Consider the following 21,964-nt stretch of genomic DNA (forward strand, 5'->3'; position numbering starts at 1 on the left):
TTAATGAAGACTAGTTTCCTGTGGGTTTGTGTCCTCCATTTCCTACATTTCTGCTGTCCCCTCTTCTGCATAGTCCCTATGACCTCACCTTGCCACATCCCACATAACTCATCTCCTCCAGCTGAAACTCCTTCCTCTCTCCCTGTTGGCTTGTGCGTGCTGGCTGGGTGGCATCAGGCTCAGCTGGCTGGCATCAGGCTCAGCTGGCTGGCAGGCCAGCACGCAACGGAGCAGGTAACTGCTGGCTTCACACCTTCATGGCCCAGCCTGCTTCTGCCCTGTTCCTCTCCCAGTCGCAGGAGTCTTCCACAGACCTCGGATATCTGAAGTCCTGTCCCTGTGTTAAATCTGATTGGAAATGGTCAATTAAAAGGCCAATTAAAAACCTTATTTGGATGACTAGCAGTGAGATGGTGTGATCATGTATGCTTCAGCCTCTCAGGAGGTGGCTAAATATCTCTTGGAGCACACATGTCAGAGCAAGTCCTGCTCACGGAGCTTGTCAGGCTTCACAGTTTTGAAGCACAACATTGTGCATAGCAGTCATTCCCACCACCAGCTACTGAGGACAGACAGGACATTTCCTGTATTAGCATTATGAGAGTGATTAGAGCCACCTAATTACAGCTGTGCAATGACAAAAATCTCAGCTCACAGATGTCAAGTTAGCCAGGCTTTTAAGTCTTTCATGTCCTGTGGCTTAGATTATTCCTGCTTTATAATTTTTCACATCCATGTTATGATTTTATGTCCAATTAATTCTGTGGGAGGACAGCAGTTCTCAAATGAACACAGAGTAAATACAATCAATAACAAACGGGCTGTTAGGACAGCTGAAGCCATTATTGCATTGTTAATATTTTCAGTAGTTCAGGTTTAGTTTGGGGTTTTTTTCTGTGATGTATGACATTAAATACAAAGCAAATGGTTTAAAGGTCCTGTTCTGTTTTAAAAGCCACTACTGTACCAGTTTCAAAAAAAGTAATAATGACCCAAAAGGGACCAAAGAAGTTTTGACAACCCATGAATCTTCTTGTTCATGGGTTTTGACAATCCACAAACACTGGGATTGAGTGCACCCTCAGCAAGTCTGCCAACGACACCAAGCTGTGTGGTGTGGTGGACACACTGGATGGAAGGAATGTCATCCAGAGGGACCTTGACAGGCTGGAGAGGTGGGCCCGTGCGAACCTCGTGAAGTTCAACAAGGCCAAGTGCAAGGTCCTGCACATGCGTCAGGGCAATCCCAAGCACAAATACAGGCTGAGCGAGGAGTGGTTTGAGAGCAGCCCTGCAGAGAAGGACTTGGGGGTGTTGGTTGATGAGAAGCTCAACGTGACCCAGCAATGTGCACTTGCAGCCCAGAAAGCCAACTGTATCCTGGGCTGCATCAAAAGAAGCATGACCAGCAGGTCCAGGGGGGTGATTGTTGCCCTCTACTCCACTCTCATGAGGCCCCACCTGGAGCTGGGCCCCTGTGCTCAGCTCTGGGGACCCCAGCATAAGAAGGACACCGAGCTGTTGGAGCGAGTCCAGAGGAGGGCCACAAAGATGATTAGAGGGCTGGAGCACCTCTCCTGTGAAGACAGGCTGTGGGAGAGCTGGGGTTGCTCAGTCGGGAGAAGAGAAGGCTCCGGGGAGACCCTATAGCAGCCTTCCACTACCTAAAGGGGGGCTACAAGAAAGATGGGGAGGGACTCTTTATCAGGGAGTGTAGTGATAGGATAAGGAGTAATGGCTTTAAACTGAAAGAGGGTATATTTAGATCAGATATTAGGAAGAAATTCTTTACTGCGAGGGTGGTGAGGCACTGGAACAGGTTGCCCAGAGAGGCTGTGGATGCCCCATCCCTGGAAGTGTTCAAGGCCAGGTTGGATGGGGCTTTGAGCAGTCTGGTCTAGTGGAAGGTGTCCCTGCTCATGGCAGGGGGCTTGGAACTAGATGATCTTTAAGGTCCCTTCTAACCCAAATTATTCTATGATTCTATGATTCCCTCAGAGCAGCAGATTTGCATATAGTGTAGCTAAGAGGTGTTTTTGACCCAAACTCTTAACTTGTCATATATAAAGAAAAGCTTTATTTTCATTTCAGTGTTTTTGTTGCAGTGTAATTCCAAGAAACACCAATTAGCTATCAAATGCTGACAACTTGCACTTATGACTGATTAGGGCTAGATATGAACTATAAACCTAGCACATTACCATAGTGCAACAGCTCATTACCAGTCTAGCTTTCCTAGCTAATCTTTTCTCCTAATTTTTATTTAGGGACCTTCTGGCTAGCCCATCTGAAAATTATACGCTAATGATCTGAGCAAAATTGAGAGCTTTAAATGGTAACATGGGAGAAAAAATAATTCTGTTTGATCTCTTTATGTCATGATAGATGCCATTTAATCAATTAGCACAGCAGAACATACCATTCCATTTCAGACCTGGCAAATATAAAAGAAAACAGAAAAGGGTGAGAGCTTCACACACCTCTAGACCTTCTCCACCATGTAAAAGAGCATCATATAGTATCAGAGAATGTTTAGGAGCACAGTCACTGAGACAGCAGTTGACACACTATTATCTGTGGGTGTCCTACAAGTCTGCCATAGGGGATTGCCAAGGATGTGACCGGTGCTAGTAGAGGGGACATGTCAGAGACAGGGTCACAGCACTGTGCACCGTGTCCTGTGGAGATGTCAGGCAGCAGGGTGACCCAACAGGCATCCTGGGGTCCCTGCTGCCAGTTAAGCGTCCAGAAGATTTAACATGGGACACTGGGGCACTGGAATGCCCCAGAATCGGAAATGTGGCTTCCAATTATGTCTGCCTCCTTCTCCCCTAGCTGCTTGAGGTTATGGAATTATTTGAGAAACTGCAGCCAGAATTCAGATTCTGAATAACCATGGACTAGAGATACTGCAGCAGTGACAATGAGTGCTTCACAGTTACTTGCCAGAACTATCATAAATAAAAACTACTTCTGAAATATATTGGAGATAAAGAAGGAAAACAACAGGATGTTTCATAATGTTACCAGTTGTTAATGAGTGCACAGGATTAAAGATGGTAAGATGTAGGTAGGAACACATAGGAAAATTTATCTGATCCACATTCTGTAAAGCTTGTATAAATTAAGGGCATCGTAGAATATAAAAGTTCTATATTTAATAATTCATGTAAACAGATTGAAAGCGATGACAGAAATATTTGAGAAGCAGCACAAGATCACATTTAGGGGCTATCTCATTTCCTGCAATCTAACTGTGCTGGAGTTTCCTTTCTGAAGACTATGAGATTCACCCAACAATACCAATATTGTGCCCTGTGTTTACTGGTTCCTACTCTGAATGAGTGAAAAATAAAGATGGTAAAAATGGATATTAATGCCTTGAAAAACAAATTATGTCTCTAAATCAACCACTTGAACACATCCATTGCTGGTCTATACTTGTGCAATTCAAAACTTGGATAATGGCAGAGCACGGTACGCTGAGTGAGTTCTCAACACTCATCTAGCCCTGACCTGAAGACAATAAGCGCATAGCCTTTGATCTGCAAGAAGCTGGACCTTTTTCCTAAATATGGTGGTAGAGAATTTTACTTTCTATTATGGATGAAAGAGGCAAGAATCCCTCAGGACTCCCCTTCTTGGAACCTGCACAGCAAGAGGACTGAACATTTGCCGATCTCTGCCCATCTTTCTAGATCTCCCAAAAGAATGTTCTCTATTTAAATATGCAAAGGTTTGCAGATTTAACTGCCAGAAATGTTTCAATATGAACATAATCAGACCATGGGGCTGGAAGATGTTCATTTTCTGTGAGAAAGGAGCCAGAAGGAAAAAGCACCATACATACTCCTATTGCGTATTATGAGATTAACCATATTATGAGATTAACAAAAGAGAATTTATTCTGGCATTCAGGTATTGCAAAATGCAGTGAAAGGTCATATGGACAGCACATAATTTATAATCTTGGCATAGAATACTTAACTTTGTCCCTTTGTATTTAAGACAATAAGCATTGGTAAACTTTATTAGTTGGCTTCTGGCACAATAGAATTGTACTTCTGAATTGTGCAGTCTTAAAAAGCAACTTATATGACACTCCAGTTACTGGCACAATTAATGGATAATATGCAGAGAAGAATACAGAATTGATTAGGTTTAATATGGACTACAGACTAGACATTAGTAGGAAACATTTGGATTTTTATATTTCTGGGAGATGAATTAAGGTGAAGCAACACACTGGTAATACTTATCATGAAGCATACAGTTATTGGTTTTATATCTATACAGATATGAACATAAAATTATTAAGAAAGTTATTTGTGTTCTGAACTTCAGGTTAGTTTCAATAGAGAGATAACATAGCTGTTTAATGCATAAAATAGATGTGTAATTGCTAGTCAAAGTGACTCTCACATACCCACACCATTATTGCTAGAGTTGAATATTACCTTATTATAATTTCATACACAGCCCGCAACATTCTTTTTTCATAGCCCACAACTGAATGTTTCCTGTTGAAAAAATGTGGTGTTTTGTTGTGACTCTCTTCAATTATCTATTGTTCTGTAATCTTCAGCGAGAGGGATACCTTTAGCAACACCAGAGTTTGCTCTCTGATTAGGCATCTGAACAGTTGTTAGTGTGAAGCTGAGATTCCTTAAAAGAATTGGGTATTGCTCCACAGAGAAGCATCACTGATGGGTGGAACATGGCTAACGGAATTAAAAATGTATTTTCAAGGGTTATACTATCTTTTGCATGGATGTGATACAATAGCATTATCAGAGAAAAATCAAAATCTTACGTATTAAAAAATGTAAATTCTTCTCTAATCAAATGAGCCAATTTTTGAAGAAAACCTTATTGTGGTATCTGTTTCCATCAGCCAGTTTATTGTCAATTATACATACTGACTTGCTTGTAATTCTTCGCTTTCATTGTCTTATCTCTCTGTGAAAAAAGATGTTTGGTAGAAAAGTTTAAGCAAAACTATGAATTTTCTTGGGAGCGTGAAAAAATCCATTTCAGTTTTCAGAGTATACCTAACAGATGTGATTGTGATACCAGTAGAGACCAGAGGAGTTCGGCTACAGTGCCACAGAAGCATCATGGCCCTGCCTGGACAAGGCCTGACCCTGATGGGAAGACAGGTGACAGCCCCTGGGAGCATGTACGGTACAGAGACCCAAAGCATCACCTTCAGATTCAGAGCAGCCTGAGCCTTCTCCCAAACAACACCCTCATCACCATGTGGCTCACTGCAGTGTGAGGGGAACGGACATGGCACCTGCAAAGGGACACAAAGGACTTCACCGGTTGTGTAATCTACTTTATGTTTATGTCTGACACACACAAAAATGATTCCAGGCAAAGCGGCCCACAGAGGACTGCAATCAAGAGTAGCTCAAAACCAACAAAAGCCACTGATTATAATGCCATTGCACAGCACGTAGCCATCCAAAATGGCAGCAGTCACCTAACAAGAGAAAAGAAAATCTGTTACTAGTTTAACAGGCTTATTTTATATTCTGTATGATGCAAAGGTCCTAAAGGTTACCAAAGCACACCCTCACTTTTTCTGTAAAACACAGTCCACAGTAAGCAGCCTCAACCCTTGGCTTCAAAAAACAGGAGTGTTTTGCAAATCTCACTGGAGCACAATGTGGTAGGGTGCCAACTGGTTCTCCTTCACAGACATGTATTTTCAGAGTCAAATCTTATTCAGCTTTGGTCCTCCATAAGCCCCTCTTTCACATCAGTGTAAACTATTGCAACTACAGCAGTTACCCTCAGTTCCCTTTGACATGAAAAGAACTATCTTCCACCACTCCAGAAATGTCTGCACATGAGAGAGATGAGCAGGATTCAGGAGGTGCATGTCAGCATGGTCTGACTGAGTACACAGAGCTCCTAGAAAACTCTCTCTCCGTCTCTGAAAAAGTGCAGTTATTTCTCTAACACCATACCTTTGGAAACATTTTTTTTCTTATGCAGTACATACCAATTGGGTAGCAGACCTAGATACTGCATCTAATTCCCGTCCTCTTGCATGGGCAAGTAACTTCAAAGCACATCACACAGAGCCTGTGAAAACTGTTGTTTGCAAGAGAGAGGAAATGCAGTCTAGGAGCACAAAAGATTCTGCTACTCTGTTTATAGCTGGAGGCAGACATGAAAATTGTGTTCAGTCCTTAAAAGACTGCTCCGAGGAGATTCAGGTCCCACTTGCAAAGAGATGATGAGGTGCTTTTAACAGCTCACCTTGTAAGTGGCTCCCCTCGCTTGTTCTCTGTCTGCCTCCGAGTCAAGCGGCGCAGATGCCTAGCACAGTCTGAGCTGCCCAAGGGACTGGCACACACGACATGGGAGCTCTGTGAGACCTCTGCCCTCCGGAGCTCCCACTGAAGGCAGGCAGGACACCCAGGAAAGCTGCAGTCTGTGCAAGCTGCCTGCGTCGAGGGCAGCAGGAGAGAGACTTCAATCAGTGAGAGCACCCACTCCTGCAAAGAGTGTAATACACCGTGTGTTCTTTTCCGAGCCCCAAAATCCCTTCACGTCTAGGACAGCTCCCAACTTTCTCCTTTTGTTCTATTTATAGACTGAAGACTGTACGTCCATAGCTCCCAGGGTTGTAACAGCACCCAAACCAGCTGCCGCCACCATTCTGCTACCCAGCTCTCTGCTCTTCAGAACCAGCTGTACCAAAGGGAGCCAGAAGGGCTGATATTTCTGGCAGTAGGACATATATTTTGTTATCGATTCTCAAAATGAGTGAAGCTTTATTTCTGCCCAAGAGCACAAACTAAGGAATAGGGAGAGAAACAGTTTAGTAACTCCGCCCACCCCTCAAAAATAACCCATTGGAAAATAATTTTAAAATATGGCAGGTAGAACAGTTTTGCTGATGGGGTAATGAGACTAAATACAGCTAAAACAGTTAAACCTGCTGTCTGAAATTAATTTTACTGAGTCTTGTCACATATTGCTAGAAAGCATGTCACCTGATGGCATTTATAAACAAACAAAATTTTAAAAATTTAAATAATCTAAGAAGTTTTTTCTCCAGCAGGAGAGAGAGCTAATTTTAATATTTCAGAAGATAGTTCTAACCAGCATGCTTAAGTCTAAAAAGTCAATGCATATTTTAAAAAATTCACATCTGTTCATTGTGTACAGGCCTGGAGGCAACCACCAGCCCAAAAACTTTGATCATCCAGCAGAAGTTAGCTGGTATCTGAAGAGCACAAGAGGATTTGTCTTCATTGCTTTTCTCTCAAACGTGTTATGAAAATAAGAACTTCAAAAAGAGTTTGTATGGAAAAAAATAATCTTGCAATTGCAACGCCATTCAAATGCTCTTGCAGCAATAAGACAAACTGGCTGAAACAGTCTCCATTTACAACCACACAATTCTCTTCAAAGCTTCTAGGGCCTGTCACTTCATGGAGGGGATGGTGTTAAATGGAGTCCAAGAAAAGAAAGAGTATGAAGAAAAATTGTTCAACTATTTGCCCAGAAAAGGTAAACCAAGTTTTTGTTTATTTTTAAGTTAAGGTTGCAAATACTATTTATATATTGAAGAGGAAAATCAAGTAGTCCTGCTTGTGCCACTTAAGTAGTCACAAATCCCTATTTATGTGGCAAGTTCCTGTATAACCTTCTTGAGCTCCAACTTCATGGTCACAGACCCATTTAGAACCAGTCAATAGATGACTGTACATTTCCAGTTTTCACATTTACCAATTCCATCAATCATCTCCCTTGCAATCCGAAACAAACTCAACACTAGGTAACACTTAACCACATACTGCCTCTTTCAACAAATAAGCTGTTAATCATCAAATAGTGAACATGAACTATGGTATACAATATCCCTTAGCAAGGATTTGAGGATTATCTCATCTAATTAGATATAAGCATGTTTTCTAATCTGTTGGCTTAAACCAAAGCCCAATAAAAAGATTTCCATTAACTTACACTGAGTTTTGGCTCAAGCACAGGGAGAACCTGATTTTGCAATTCAAAGAGAAAGAGACCTTAAAAAAAAGTCTAACTAAATGAGGAAGGAAGAAAAGCGGTTAACTGAGTAAAATCATCTGGCACAGAAATGGAGACTGTACATCCCATATGCCTGCTAGGGTACAGTCTTGAGAAAGACACCACTGAGCCTTTCTGGATTTCTTTGATGCCGTGCAAGTCTAACAGTCCAGCTGACTGCTAGTTTTCAGACTCCCAAAAGCAGAGGAGATTCTAGTAGACACACTAGGAAATGTTTTATTGTTTATTTGTATAACTGCCAGCCATGTGCAAACACTTTCCAAACAAGGATGAAGACAAATTATCAAAATGGAAGTACAGTTATTGAAAATTGTTAAAGATTTGGTGCCAGAACTCTGCACTGAAATTGTGTAAGGCTAGCCCCTAACCAATCTGGAACTCTTTATTATGTAAATGTTAATTAATATTTGTTAGTTACATGTTTATTTTGCTTTTAAATCTTTCTACCAATGTAGTGTTCACTTCAGCTCTCAGGAAGATATTCCATTGACTAACAGGAATCACTGTTAGCATGCTTTCAAGTTTAAATTCCTCTGCCTCGTTACTTAAGGATAAGAAATCATTCTGCCACTTTGTCTCACCAGAAACAATTTTTTCCTTCTGTGTGTATTCACATCCTTGAAATACTACAGAGTAGTTGTCATCTCCCCTCTCAGAGGTCTCCTTTTCCCTGGAAGCTATGAAGCTTCATTTCTGTCATGGTGTTCTTCCAGGTGAGTAACCCTTTCATCCTGGACCATTCATAATTCTTCTTGCTTCTCTTTTAAATTCTCTGCAGCCTGTAACCTCTTCTTAGCAATAAGATGCCCAACTCCGAACAAGGGGCTACATACTAGCACTATACAAAGAAAAGCTATTTTCTTTGGCCATTTGCAGTGGGATGTCTCTGCTCTCTTGCCCTGAGCCACACTGATTTTGTGCAGGAAAAGAAGGATCAGTATGGAAACGAAGTTAATTTCACAGATCATATCCATATGCAACTATTCAAGAAACCACAGGTAACCAAAAACATGAAGTAAGACTAATAAATACTGCTACATGCTTTTTGATAATTTGCTGCATTGCACAAGAGCTAGTTATTCCAAGAATATGACTATTTAAAAATTGTTTAATTATACATGAAATGAATTATCACCACATTTCCACGCAAGAAAATGTATTAATGTTCAATTGAGCCTGAACCAGTGGTGGAACAGGTGAGAATAAACTGCTGGATACCCTGACTGAAGGTTCAAAATGGCATTTTAATGAATTAAGTAGAGATTCATTTGTAGATGAAATCAGCACAATGACCTATTTGGGTCCCACTCAAGTTATATTTCAGCAATAACTGCACGCTACTGGATTGCTTGTTCATTACCAGTCAAGTCTGTGCTGGCCCAGGACCAAAGTAGTGTCCTTCCATGATGCAGCTATCTGCTGCTGATAGGAATGGCTATTTAAATGCAATCAGTAATTGCTATTAAATCTGAGTATAAGACACAAGCACTTCCCTTCTAATTTCATTTTGCAGTCCATCATTATTTGCTTGTTACAATATCTGTAAAGTGGTAATTTGTCAAGTGGTTCAGAGAGCATTAAAAGTGGTAGCTTATGAGGCCTGATTCTTCCCACTTGAACACTTGTGCAGAATGGAGCCATGTCAGCTGAGGTCTGTTGTAAAACTATTGTAACAGGGGATCAGGATCAGTGAATGCAACACACTCTCTTACATCCAGTACACATGCACGCAGACTCCTCTGCTCCAATAATTATCACGTTGCCAGTCTGGCAGGACTGAGTTGAAAACCCAAAGCTGGGGAATGGCAGCTCCACTGAAGCTTTCCTTGAGGATTTTGTCTACTATCTCTCATTAACTTGATGATGAAACACAGTACTGTAAGACACGTGCAGATAAAGCTCAAATCTGCACTATCAGCTGTACAAACTGTCCTACAATAAAGTGCATTGTTGATGAACACTACAACAGCGATTGCTGGAGCATGCAAAATCTATTATCCTCATGCTCCTGAGTTGCAGATTAAATTACACTAATAAAATGCAAGAAGTTTTCCTACATTCACAGCCTGTGCATCCCTGATTCCATCTATTTTATGTAGTTCCCCGGAACATAGAAGAAAATTGTCAGAAATTCAGCCTAGTAAAACTGCCAGCTACAGAAAAACCCCAAAGGTGAAAGTAATTGCCAGATGCTCCAAGTCCTCATTATATCCGTGCTGACAGTGTTTCAGTGCTCTTGCTGGCAACTGCATTGCTCTTCCACATTGCCAAAGCACTCTGGCTAGTGTCAAAGAGCATGCACCTAAGGCCAGGTCCTCAGCTGGTGTAATATGGCATTGCTCAGTGCCTTCCGTGTCTGTTCGCCAAGGCTCCGGTCCATACAACCTGGCTGCCAACATCATGGAAAAATTCTTTTGTTCCTGAGCAGCTCGTGTTTTTGATAGCTAATAAGGAACTATTTCACATTCAACAAAATCTCTGTTGACTGCTCTCCTACAATTGGATCATTCAAGGGTATTTTTTATTCCTCTTTTTGAATGGGCTCATTTCTTTTTCTCTTTTGCTTCCCAGTTCTTTTTTGTGGATTGTTGTCTCCTCTACACGTTATCTCAGTGTCTCTCAGAGCTCTCCCATTCATTTTGGGCCATTTCCCAGTCCTGTGACTCTGTTTCAGCTATCACTCATATCCTCATTTTCATTCATTTCCCCTTCTTCTGCTCTCACATTTCCACAAGTAAAACAGCAAAACAGTTCTTCATCCAATTCTAATATATTCAATACTAAATTAACACAGAAAGATTGGAGATTCCAAAGGTCTCATCAGATTCTTTCTGAGGCTTTCTGTGGTCTTTGTACCATGTTCTCATTGAGAAGAAGCAAAAGCAAGGAACAGAAGACTAGTAGATGCAGCAGTAGAAAGCAAAAGTGATTCAAATCTCTCAATCAAAAAAAAAAAAATATTTCAGGTTTAGGCACTAATGAATAAACCATTAAACAGATTGCTCATTGGGCATGTAGTTCAGTTTTGGCATTAAATTCTTAGGCCTAGTAAGCAGACACGGTTGTGTGAATCCCACAAAACTAAGACTTAATACAAGCTTGTAAATAAGGATAAAATCTCCAATACTAACACCAGTTATTGTACAAAAAATGTATTGTGAACTGGTTTTCAGCTTTCCTTATCTCTTCCTGAAAAGTTTTCTCTGACTTTTCTTCTGAGAACAATAATCTAACTCATGTTATAAATGCAAAGGCAAGCTGTATAAACAAAAGGTACCTGGGATCACAGTTCTCTTCAAACACAGGTTTTTTTACACAGATGAAACAACTGCAGACAGATACACTCATTCAACCAAGAAAATAATCTGAATTACTGGATCCATCCAAACCTCATTTTCATTTTTACTTCAATAATTAACTAACAATATAAAGAAAATATCTGATATACAGCATATTTTTAGGCTCATCTTTTATATCACAATACTATAATCCAACACTTTCCCTTTTCTCTGCTTCACTTAAAAGCAGTAATAGTCTACCCTTGACCAAAAAACCACAGATTTTGCATCCCATTAGGACCATCTATGTGAGTCCTTAAGTCTAAAAAAAGGTGAAAAAATAAGGTAACAGAGTCCTAGCAACAGTTAAAATGTAAGTAATGCTTTTTGCCAAGTTTGAATGCCCTTTACAAAGTCCTATTTGATTTTTTTCTAGCTCAGTTTTATAAATGGGAATAAATAAATAAATACAGAAATAAATTATTTTCCAAAGGTCATGCAGAAAGAAAGAATGGATTAGCCCATGGTTTAAGCACCATATTAGATCTTAAAACATGGTGGCTCTGCCACTAAGCCTCTTGTGCAACCTTGCACCAGTCACTTAATATCATTTTATTTTCTACAGATAGGATTAAAAAAACCCAATACCAGCATGTAAGTAAGATCTGGGAGGAACTGCAACCATATGACAGAGAAGCAGAAGTGCCAAGAATAAAATTAATGCTTTTGACTCATGCCCATCTATTTTATGGACAAGACTCCTTGGATAAGCATAAGCATGTAGTTCAAAATATCGGATGCCTCCAGAAACACTAGCACATTGGGACAGCACGTTAAGAGAGAAGCCTATTAAATAAAACAAGCAACAATTTCTGAAAGAGAAATTCATACAGCCTTGCACTTTTCTAAACAGTTTTCTTACATTCTCATAGTCATTAAAATGTATAAAAATGATTATTTCCAAAACAGCATTACCATGAATTATCACCACCCCTGTTGCCTAGCAACTGGAGTAATTTCTGAATAGTGAGCTATATAAACCAGTATCTGGAGTTTGTGCAAATGGGTATTCATTTGAGGGTTTAAAACACATTCATCTTGGAAATCAGAGGCAGATAATGCAGCACTAATGTAAAGCTGAAATGCTCTTAAAAAAATAAAATGGCACTAACAATTACTGCAGCTTAGCAAAACCCTCCTCCTGTAGCAGATCTGAGCCCTGTCAAACTAAGTCAGGGTAGGAGCTGACTCCCTTGCTCTCCCTTGGGCTTGAAACCTTTTCAATTTTTATGAAGATATTTGATATTCCTGTGCAGAAAATAATTCTTGCCCAGTCTTTTGAGGGATTTGCTCCTAACTCAAGAGCAAATGAAACTGGTGGCATTAAATGGCAATGTATTTAAGTCAAATTAAAAATTCTATTTTATAAAACATTTTATTTTATATAACATTTACATAACATTATTTATATAACACAGAACAATGTGCTTAGTAAGGTTCAAAATAGGTCTGGACATTAATAGTGACAAAGAGATAATCCACTGAGATATTAGAGAGAGATTATAAGTACATATATGAAAGAAAGATACAAACTCCCAGAAATCACAGCCTAGTCACTCATTAGCTGCATGTTGTTGCCCATTATAGGGATTCTTGCCCATTCTTCAGACCCATGTGCAATTTTAACTTGAATGCAGGACAAGATCCCAAACCGTATCAACCTGTATTGTTTGATGTCTGAAGATTTCTACATTACTTTCTTACAACTTTAGTAGACAAGTTCCTGCTAAAGCTAGAGTCAGTCTGTGTTACTATTCCCACAATGTGGAGGGGTGTGGGGGTGTTCCCAATGGAGAAAGATTCCAACTTAATGACTTCCAAGGCTTAGCCTTATGGGTAAGAAAAAAAAATGCAAAATGTGCTGAACAGCAGCATGTGTTTTTCACAGAGACTGCAGGCAGAGAGGCAAATTCATCTCTGGCATAAACACAGAGCCCACTGAAGGCAATACAGTAGCATCTGCTTATACCAGCTATGAATCTGAACAAGCTTTTCCCTACAACTACTACCTGTGGAGATAAAGCTGGATACAGCACTGAAGGGAGTTTAGGAGCCTGCAGCCTCTCAGAGTTTAGAGAACTAAATTTCTGCAGTAAGAGAAAACCTGATGTCTATGAAATTGTGAGTTTCCGGGCTCCCAGGAAGCCATGCAGTGCCTACTGACAGGCTGCCATAAAATACTTAATGGCTGTTTAATAGCTCAGATAAAGAAAAGATGCTCCATTTTGTCTGCTGCTCTATGGAAATTTGCTGGGACCACACACGCAATATGCAGTGCTGTCACATAAGAAAACATTTCCATTGTTTTCCTTTGGTCCCACTTAAAAAAGGCAGTTAACAAAATTTAAATTTTATCCTTAACAATGAAAGAGAACGCACCTAAAGAAAGGGAAATGATCTCAGATGGATAGGCTAGCCACTGCTCTAAACAAGAGGTGCTACTGAACACATATCACATCAGTCTTTGGGATGCTCAGCCTCTTCTAGGATGCAGCACATTCCACCCCCCGCCCTCCTTCCTCTTTTCTCCACCGAGGAGCAGCACAGATCTGTGCTGCCGGATCACTGAGCAAATAGTATTTGCGCTCACCCAGCCACCAAGACTCTTATTTCCATTGCTTGTGAATAGATCACATTTGGGAAAAAATGCTTTCTGCACTCTTCTCAGCAAGAAGTGGATAAAATTTGCTCCAAAATATGCCAATATGTTTTTCAAATTACCTTTTTAAAGTCCTCCTTAGAAACAGAGATATTCCCTCTGATTTACAGATGATCAACCACTTCCCTATATTTATAGTCTATACTATCTGCTCTTATAGGAGCACATTCAAGAGGAGATGCTGGCCTGAAGAGAGCTTTTGTCTTGTTTCAGCAGTACAGAAACGTTGATGAGCAAATATACTGGCACCTCTGGCTGTGTAAGCTCAGAAGTGCAACAGCTGGGAATCGTAGAAGGAAGATTGGTAGCGCAGCAAGTAGAAGACATGTTTGGTTAACACTTTTCTCCCAGTCAGGCACTGCCAGGAAAGACAGCTGTGGTATTTGGTAACTATTCCTTGTATGTTTAGTTCTAGCCTAGGGAGCATCATTAACATCATTTTTCTGTTCCTACAGTTTGCCTTACCTTCAGTCCATAAAAACTGACAGGAAGGAAGACAGGCTTTTGATAAGCATAGTTTGAGCTACACTTTGTGAAGTGTAGAGTTCAAGCTATTTTCACACTATGACTAGGCACATGATCCACAAAATATTTCATGAACGCTTATACATACAGATTTGGTTGGCCCTTAACTAAATTCCAGTCTGACTGAATTCCAGGAACAGGAATATTTCCAGAGAGCATATTTTAAGCCCAGACTGCCTAATTTTGGAAAATAAATGTTAGAAGAAAAATAAAATTATAAACAAACTCAATTCATCTTTATTTTCCAAAATGAAGACAAAACCAAAGAAGTAAAACTTGTCAATACTTTGTAATCTTGAATGAACATGCGAGAATATCTATCCTTTAATGGATACAGAAGGGAATCTAGCCACCAGAGATGAGGAAAAGGCTGAGGTACTTAATGCCTTCTTTTCCTTAGTCTTTAATAGGGACACCAGTTATCCTCAGGGTACTCCGCCTCCTGAGCTGGAAGGTGAGGATGAAGAGCAGAGTATACCCTCCTTAATCCAGGAGGAAATAGTTAGTGACCTACTATGCCATCTGGACACTCACAAATCTATGGGACCCAATGGGATCCATCCAAGAGTACTGAGGGAACTGGTGGAGGTGCTTGCCAAGCCGCTCTCCACCATCTATCAGCAATCCTGGCCAACAGGGGAGGTCCCAGAGGACTGGAGGCTTGCCAATGTGACTCTCATTTACAAGAAGCGTCAGAGGGAGGATCCGGGGAACTACAGGCCTGTCAGCCTGACCTCGGTACCAGGGAAGATTATGGAACAGTTTGTCTTGAGAGCACTCACATAGCAAGTCCAGGACAAGCAGGGGACCAGGCCCAGTCAGCATGGGTTTATGAAAGGCAGGTCCTGCTTGACCAACCTGATCTCCTTCTATGACCAGGTGACCCGCCTACTGGATGAGGGAAAGGCTGTGGATGTTATCTACCTTGACTTCAGCAAGGCCTTTGACACTGTCTCTCATGGCATACTCCTTGAGAAGCTGGTGTCTCATGGCTTGGACAAGTGTACTCTTCGCTGGGTGAAAAACTGGCTGGATGGACGAGCCCAGAGGGTTGTGGCGAATGGGGTTAAAGCCAGTTGGCGGCGGGTCACAAGCGGTGTTCCCCAGGGCTCGGTGTTGGGGCCGGTTCTGTTTAATATCTTTATCGATGATTTGGATGAGGGGATTGAGTGCACCCTCAGCAAGTTTGCAGATGACACCAAGTTGGGAGGCAGGCTCGATCTGCTTGAGGGTAGGGAGGCTCTACAGAGAGATCTGGACAGGCTGGATCGATGGGCTGAGGCCAATCGTATGAAGTTCAACAAGGCCAAGTGCCGGGTCCTGCACTTGGGTCACAACAACCCCATGCAGCGCTACAGGCTTGGGGAAGAGTGACTGGAAAGCTGCCCAGCAGAGAAAGACCTGGGGGTGCTGGTTGACAGCCGACTGAATATGAGCCAGCAGTGTGCCCAGGTGGCCAAGAAGGCCATCGGCATCCTGGCCTGTATCAGAAATAGCGTGGCCAGCAGGAGCAGGGAGGTGATTGTTCCCCTGTACTTGGCACTGGTGAGGCCGCACCTCGAGTACTGTGTTCAGTTTGGGCCCCTCACTACAGGAAAGACATGGAGGTGCTGGAGCATGTCCAGAGAAGGGCAACCAAGCTGGTGAGGGGGCTGGAGCACAAGTCTTATGAGGAGCAGCTGAGGGAGCTGGGGCTGTTTAGTTTAGAGAAGAGGAGGCTGAGGGGAGACCTTATCGCTCTCTACAACTACCTGAAGGGGGCTTGTAGTGAGGTGGGTGCTGGTCTCTTCTGTCAGGTGGCTGGAGATAGGACAAGAGGAAATGGCCTCAAGTTGAGGCAAGGGAGATTTAGGTTAGATATTAGGAAAAATTTTTTTACTGGGAGGGTTGTCAGACATTGGAATAGGCTGCGCAGGGAAGTGGTTGAGTCACCATCCCTGGAGATATTCAAAAAGCACGTAGACGGGGTACTCCGTAACATGGTTTAGTAGGCATGGATGATGATTGGACTCAATGATCTTGAAGGTCTTTTCCAACCTAAATGATTCTATGATTCTATGAAAATAGTCATGTTTGCAGCCTTTAACATGATAAAAAGGGTAAAACGTATGGACTGAAATACGCTCTGTGACTTGGTTCGTTTTTCATGTCATCCTGTTGTTCCTAACTCCAGATGTCATATACGTGTCCTTCATGAATGGTGACGTTCATTAGCAGTTTGATTACAAGATGCGTACAGTAAGCCATTCCTGTGATGCCAGTTGCTACTCACTAGGCTTCAGGCTAGAGAAAAGCAATACTGTCCACAAAATCAGAAACTTCTCAATAGGAAGGCTATATGACTGTCTGGGTTGGGTAATGAATCAAACTTGCTTTCAGAGCTGCACACATGACAAATGGGGTGAGACAACGATGAAGAGAAATGAGTACAAAACATACCCACTAGGTGAGCAATTGCTCTCATTTCCCAGAAGCTACCTGCAGCAGCAAAGGCCACTTGTCTAGTGTGACAAATAGGGCCTACTTCTTTTTTGTGAGTGAAAGGCTGACACTGAGATTCAAACCATACAAAAATAAAATGCAGAGTAACCTTGGATCACAGAAAGAATCTCATGACAAACACGCATGCTCATTGTGACATATATTTTCAAGAAACTAAATTCCACACAACAGACAGCAAAATAATTTTCTCTGTAGTGCTGCATTATGGCAGCAATGTTTGTCTCTGTGGAACGAGTATGAAACTGGCTCTCAGATGCTTTGAAACATTAAAAAAACTTTGAACAGTCCTAGAAAACAAAATCCTAATGTGCTGAACTTCAAGTGTTAAGATCTTTAAGACACCTGGGTCCTATTCCAGCAGACTTCTTCCATTGAATCCTGAATGTCAAATACAGTGTAGCTACCAGATGTAAGGTTAGATCGGGTGTCACTGAACCTTAGGCAGGTTTTGCCATACCTCAGGAGGGCTGCAGTGAGCCCAGCAGACTGTCTCCCTGCTTACCCCAAGTCTGCCTCAGGCCCAGGCAAGCAAACCGCTTGCAAGCATCCTCTCATTAGGTGCAACATAGAATACTACTTACTTGTACGGGATGTGTTTGCTTCCATTGACAAGGGCCAGGATGACATTGCCCAGTGCTGACAATGAGAGACAGAGGCCAGAGCTTCCCTCCCGGTTTTTGCTGAGCACTTTCACGCAGCTACCCAGGTCAATAAGGTGCAAGCGGCTGCGACCTCCGGACACTGGCATAAACAAAGAAAGCAAACAGTTAGCATGTGCCTCCAAAAGCAGCTTCCCAGGAAAGCAAAAGACTCGCCAGGACTTGCGAAGAGGAAACAATCCAGAAACCTTTCCTAATTCATGTTAGCAGCAACAAACTGTAGGGGTCCTATTAACTCACTGTCAGCATTTATTGCTGCACGTTGCTGTCCATGCCGGACTTGCTTCAAAATTGCCGAGGCTTTCAGTACGCACTGGCTCCTGCAGGTTTAACTCTGTGAGAGTCACTGCTGTGCTTTTTTGCTTCTTTTTTTTTTTTTTTTTTTAATATAGCTCTATTAGCCTGTACCTGAGTTGGCTCTGTTTCTGTCTCTGTCTTTATTGTTCCTCTGTCCAGAAATCTACAGGCTGGGAATTGCTGCTAGGGTGAGCACTGATCCTGTGGTAGCTTCTCTTATCTTTCCCATCTTGAATACCGGATCTTCAGAAGAACCTGTGGTGTCTGTGGGACATTCAACTTTGCTTTAAGTCTATATACTTTTACATTATCATTTGGGCTAAGAAAAGGTTTGCCATGCCATGGGTAATGGATTGCCGACAAGTTGCTGTGTTCTGAAAATAGTTTCTGTCAAACTGTCAGTAGGCCCCTATGATTTTTTCTTGTTTACTCTGTATCAACACACTACCTTTAGAGTGAAAAGATGCTACAGTTGAAACATGAAGATTAACAGACATTTGCTCTATTTAAAAGCTGATGGTTCCTTATGAACCCAGGATGGGGACTATATAGACTTTACAGAAGTGCTTCTAATTCTCTATTATCTCAAGACAATTTTCTAGCTGGGTCTTTTTATCATCTGATCTTTGACCACTCCTCCCTATTCTCAAGAGTTAGTTTAGAAGCAATCTGTAGGAAAAGGCAGTTTTATTTCTAGGATCTTAACTCAACAGTTAAGAGCACTATTTGAGGACACAAACATAACTTAAAGAGAAGCAGAAATACTTTCACATCCGAGTTTACCTCTATGCAAATAAATTCATAGCCATTTTGACACAGGACCTCAACTTATGCATCTGGTAAAAAAAAGTATTAGCTGTGGGGGGAGACCACTTCACAAGCAAAGATGGCGATGAGAGCAACTACATGATGGAGACCTTAGGAAAGAAGTTTCCAGATACATTTCATTACTTTGGGAATGTCTTATCAACCACAAGCATGTTTTTTCAATGACCCTGCATTCAGTAGTTGTGGTACAGGCACATGGTATACAGGCATGTAGGTGCCATAGGAGGTAGAAGGAAATAGGTTTACATAGATATGTGAAGAAGACACTTGTAAAACTTCTACATGCTGACAAAAAGGTGATACACGATCATATTATGTTGCATATTCCCTCATAGAAAATCTACTATGAAAAATGTGTATAAATATAGAAAACATACAGCTACTAAAGGTATATATAACTATTAGCTGTAACTTAAAACATGTTAACCTACACTGAAAAAATAAGGAGAGAAAGATTTCATTTTGCAAGCACTGAAAAACACAGGGCTGACTGCTTATTGCTACTACTTGGTGTCTTGCAGTACACAAAACTTTCCATAAAAATATAAAGCCTTTCTGTAGAATATGTTATATACAATTTTATAATTCTGTTTCAGCTGTAGGTGATAGCTAATTAAAATGAACAACAATAAAGCTACAAGTAGATTTTTATGATAAAAGAGAAAAGAAAAATGATTAAAGAGAAGAAAGAAAAGAAGATAAGAAAATAAAAGAGCAGCAAAACAGAGAGAAAAAAAGAAAGAAGAAAGAGAGAGGAAGAGAGAAGACTTTTTTCTGTGAAAGTGGTTTATGCTATGGGATTTGAGAATAATATTCCAAAAATGTAGCCAGCATCTCTGTCAACAATTGGTAAAATACAGTAACTTCTGCTTCTTTTACGTCTTGTTAGTGCTTCAGCTACGTCAGGTATTAGGCAACACAGGAGTTCCATGTATTAAATTATACTGTGATATTGGTTAAGTCATGCTGAGTATCACAAAACTGAAGTGAAGAATAAATATCTGATTAAAACTAACGTTGCTGGCTAGACATTCAAAGCTCTGTAATAGTCCCAGATTATACGACAACCCATTAAACATGTCCATGGAAGTTTCACCACTGTGCTCTCAGTCTTGGGATACTTCTCAGGAGGAAGTATCCACATGCACTACGGGCTCCTGCACTCTCTGCAGAAAGCCAGGCTTTCCTGGGCAACCGTCCAGGCAGCTGCACCTTCATCTCCTCTGGACTGCTCATGGAGGACCTTTGCCTCCTCTCTAAGTGTCCTTAAGACTTAAGAGTCCCTGAGTCCTCTAAGACTGCTATCCTCAGAAGGCTGAAATTACCTTTTTTGAGTATTCCCCAATGATTTACTTAGAAAAACAAAGAAATGTGTTTAATTGCTACTGAAAATGACTGCAGGTGACTTTTCTGAATTACATATAATAAATATTCCTGTTGCTAAGATTACCAGACATTGGAGAAACAAAACAAAATGAGAGAAATCACTACCCTTCAAAATCTTAGTCATATTGTTTCCACACATATTCCTATTATACAGGTTGAGGAAATCCAGAATAAGAGAAATTATCAAATCTTTCCTTCTTATTTAATTTACAAGTCAAAGTAAGACATTTTTAGCATGGCAGATCCACTTGCTTGATCTGAAAATGAAGTTATTTGTTAGGCAAGTTCTCCACTAATGTGCCTTGCAACTATAGAGAGAAGCTGAACATCCTAACACTTGTTTTTGTCTATGGCCACAAAGACTTTTCAGAGCTGACAGCTGAAAAATGACTGTGCCAGTTCTGCCACAATGCCATTTATTTCAATGGTGCTAAGCCTGCTTCATGACATTCCTGGTAATGAATCTAACAAGGAGGTAAGTACAGTACCAATGCGTTACTAACAGTCATTTTTTACCAAAATCGTATGTTAGCCAGCCCTTAATCTCTTACCTTTTAGAAGCTGGGTTTCTTTTTTTTTTTTCTTTCTTTTTCCTATCCTTTTTTAATCCTGTTACTGGAATCTTTATATCTCTACTGTCTTCACATTGTTTTCTGAAAAGTCCTTCATTACAGCAGGAGACAGTGATAATCACTAGGCGCCCTTTCTGAGCAGCTGGAATTCCCCCCTCATTCAATTATCAGCAAGATCTGACCCTGCCTGGCTTGTGAGGCCACTCAGATATGGGACCTTGAAGACAGGAGGTGGTATGGCCACAAGACAAAGATATAACTACAGGCAGTGGGCAAAGCATGCCATATTATAATCCAACAGGATGATGTCTTATTTTTTTAAAATGACTCATTATAGCCACAGGAAAACATTTTTTCCCTTTTATTAATTGCATTTGAAAATAGTAGAAAAGGACTGTGTGTACATGTACTTGCATGCAGTAAAAAGCATGGAGCATTAAATAATTGCAATAATAATTCCCTGCAAATCAGCCATCTTTATTGCTATGAACCAGTCCATTTGAGCATTCAGTCTTCCTTTCCACTGCAGGGTGGTTAATTAATAAACCTTTAGTTAATTGAGATTTCTGCCTGCCAATTCCACAGGGGTTATTACTTAAACACATGCAAACTGCATTTCCATTTAGAGCAACTTTTGGGTTTTCTATCTTATAAGTACTGTCAATGTAAATTTTCTGCATTCAAACATTAGACATTAATACTGCAGTGGTGTTCACCCACTACACATCATAGCTTGCAATCTATTCCTTATTACAAATAACTTATGTAGAGCCAGGAGCTGAAACATATGCTATTTCTGCAGAGTTGTTTAAGCCCACAAATTTAAAGAAGCAGAGGTCTCTGGTGTCTTTCAAACAAACATTTCTTCCTGGTAAAAAATGATTATTTCAAAAAAAGAATTTTAATGTGAAAGTTTTCTTTTTCTGTGGGGGTGCTTCTTATATTATACAAATCTTTTATCACTGGAACTTACTAAAAAAAGCCCCTTTGTATATCTCCAGTTATAAACAATTTGGGAGACTTGAAACAGAAGATAAATATAATAAAAAAATACAAATGGTGCGAGTCAAATGAAACCTTTGAAAATTACAGAAACATAAAAGTAGACACGGAGGTATCTTTTCCTCATTT

General features: G+C 40.7%; 1 protein-coding gene across 1 annotated transcript in view; it reads right to left on the bottom strand.

The window, feature by feature from the left end:
* KIF26B (kinesin family member 26B) overlaps positions 1–21,964 on the bottom strand; it is a 315,800-nt gene that overhangs the window by 41,559 nt on the left and 252,277 nt on the right. Inside the window, exon 10 of the mRNA XM_069800600.1 lies at positions 17,673–17,832. Within this exon, the coding sequence (XP_069656701.1) occupies positions 17,673–17,832 (160 nt within the window). The remainder of the gene's footprint in view (positions 1–17,672; positions 17,833–21,964) is intronic.

This window comes from Haliaeetus albicilla, chromosome 13 (assembly GCF_947461875.1).
Source record: "Haliaeetus albicilla chromosome 13, bHalAlb1.1, whole genome shotgun sequence".
NCBI classification, from domain to species: Eukaryota; Metazoa; Chordata; class Aves; order Accipitriformes; family Accipitridae; genus Haliaeetus; species Haliaeetus albicilla.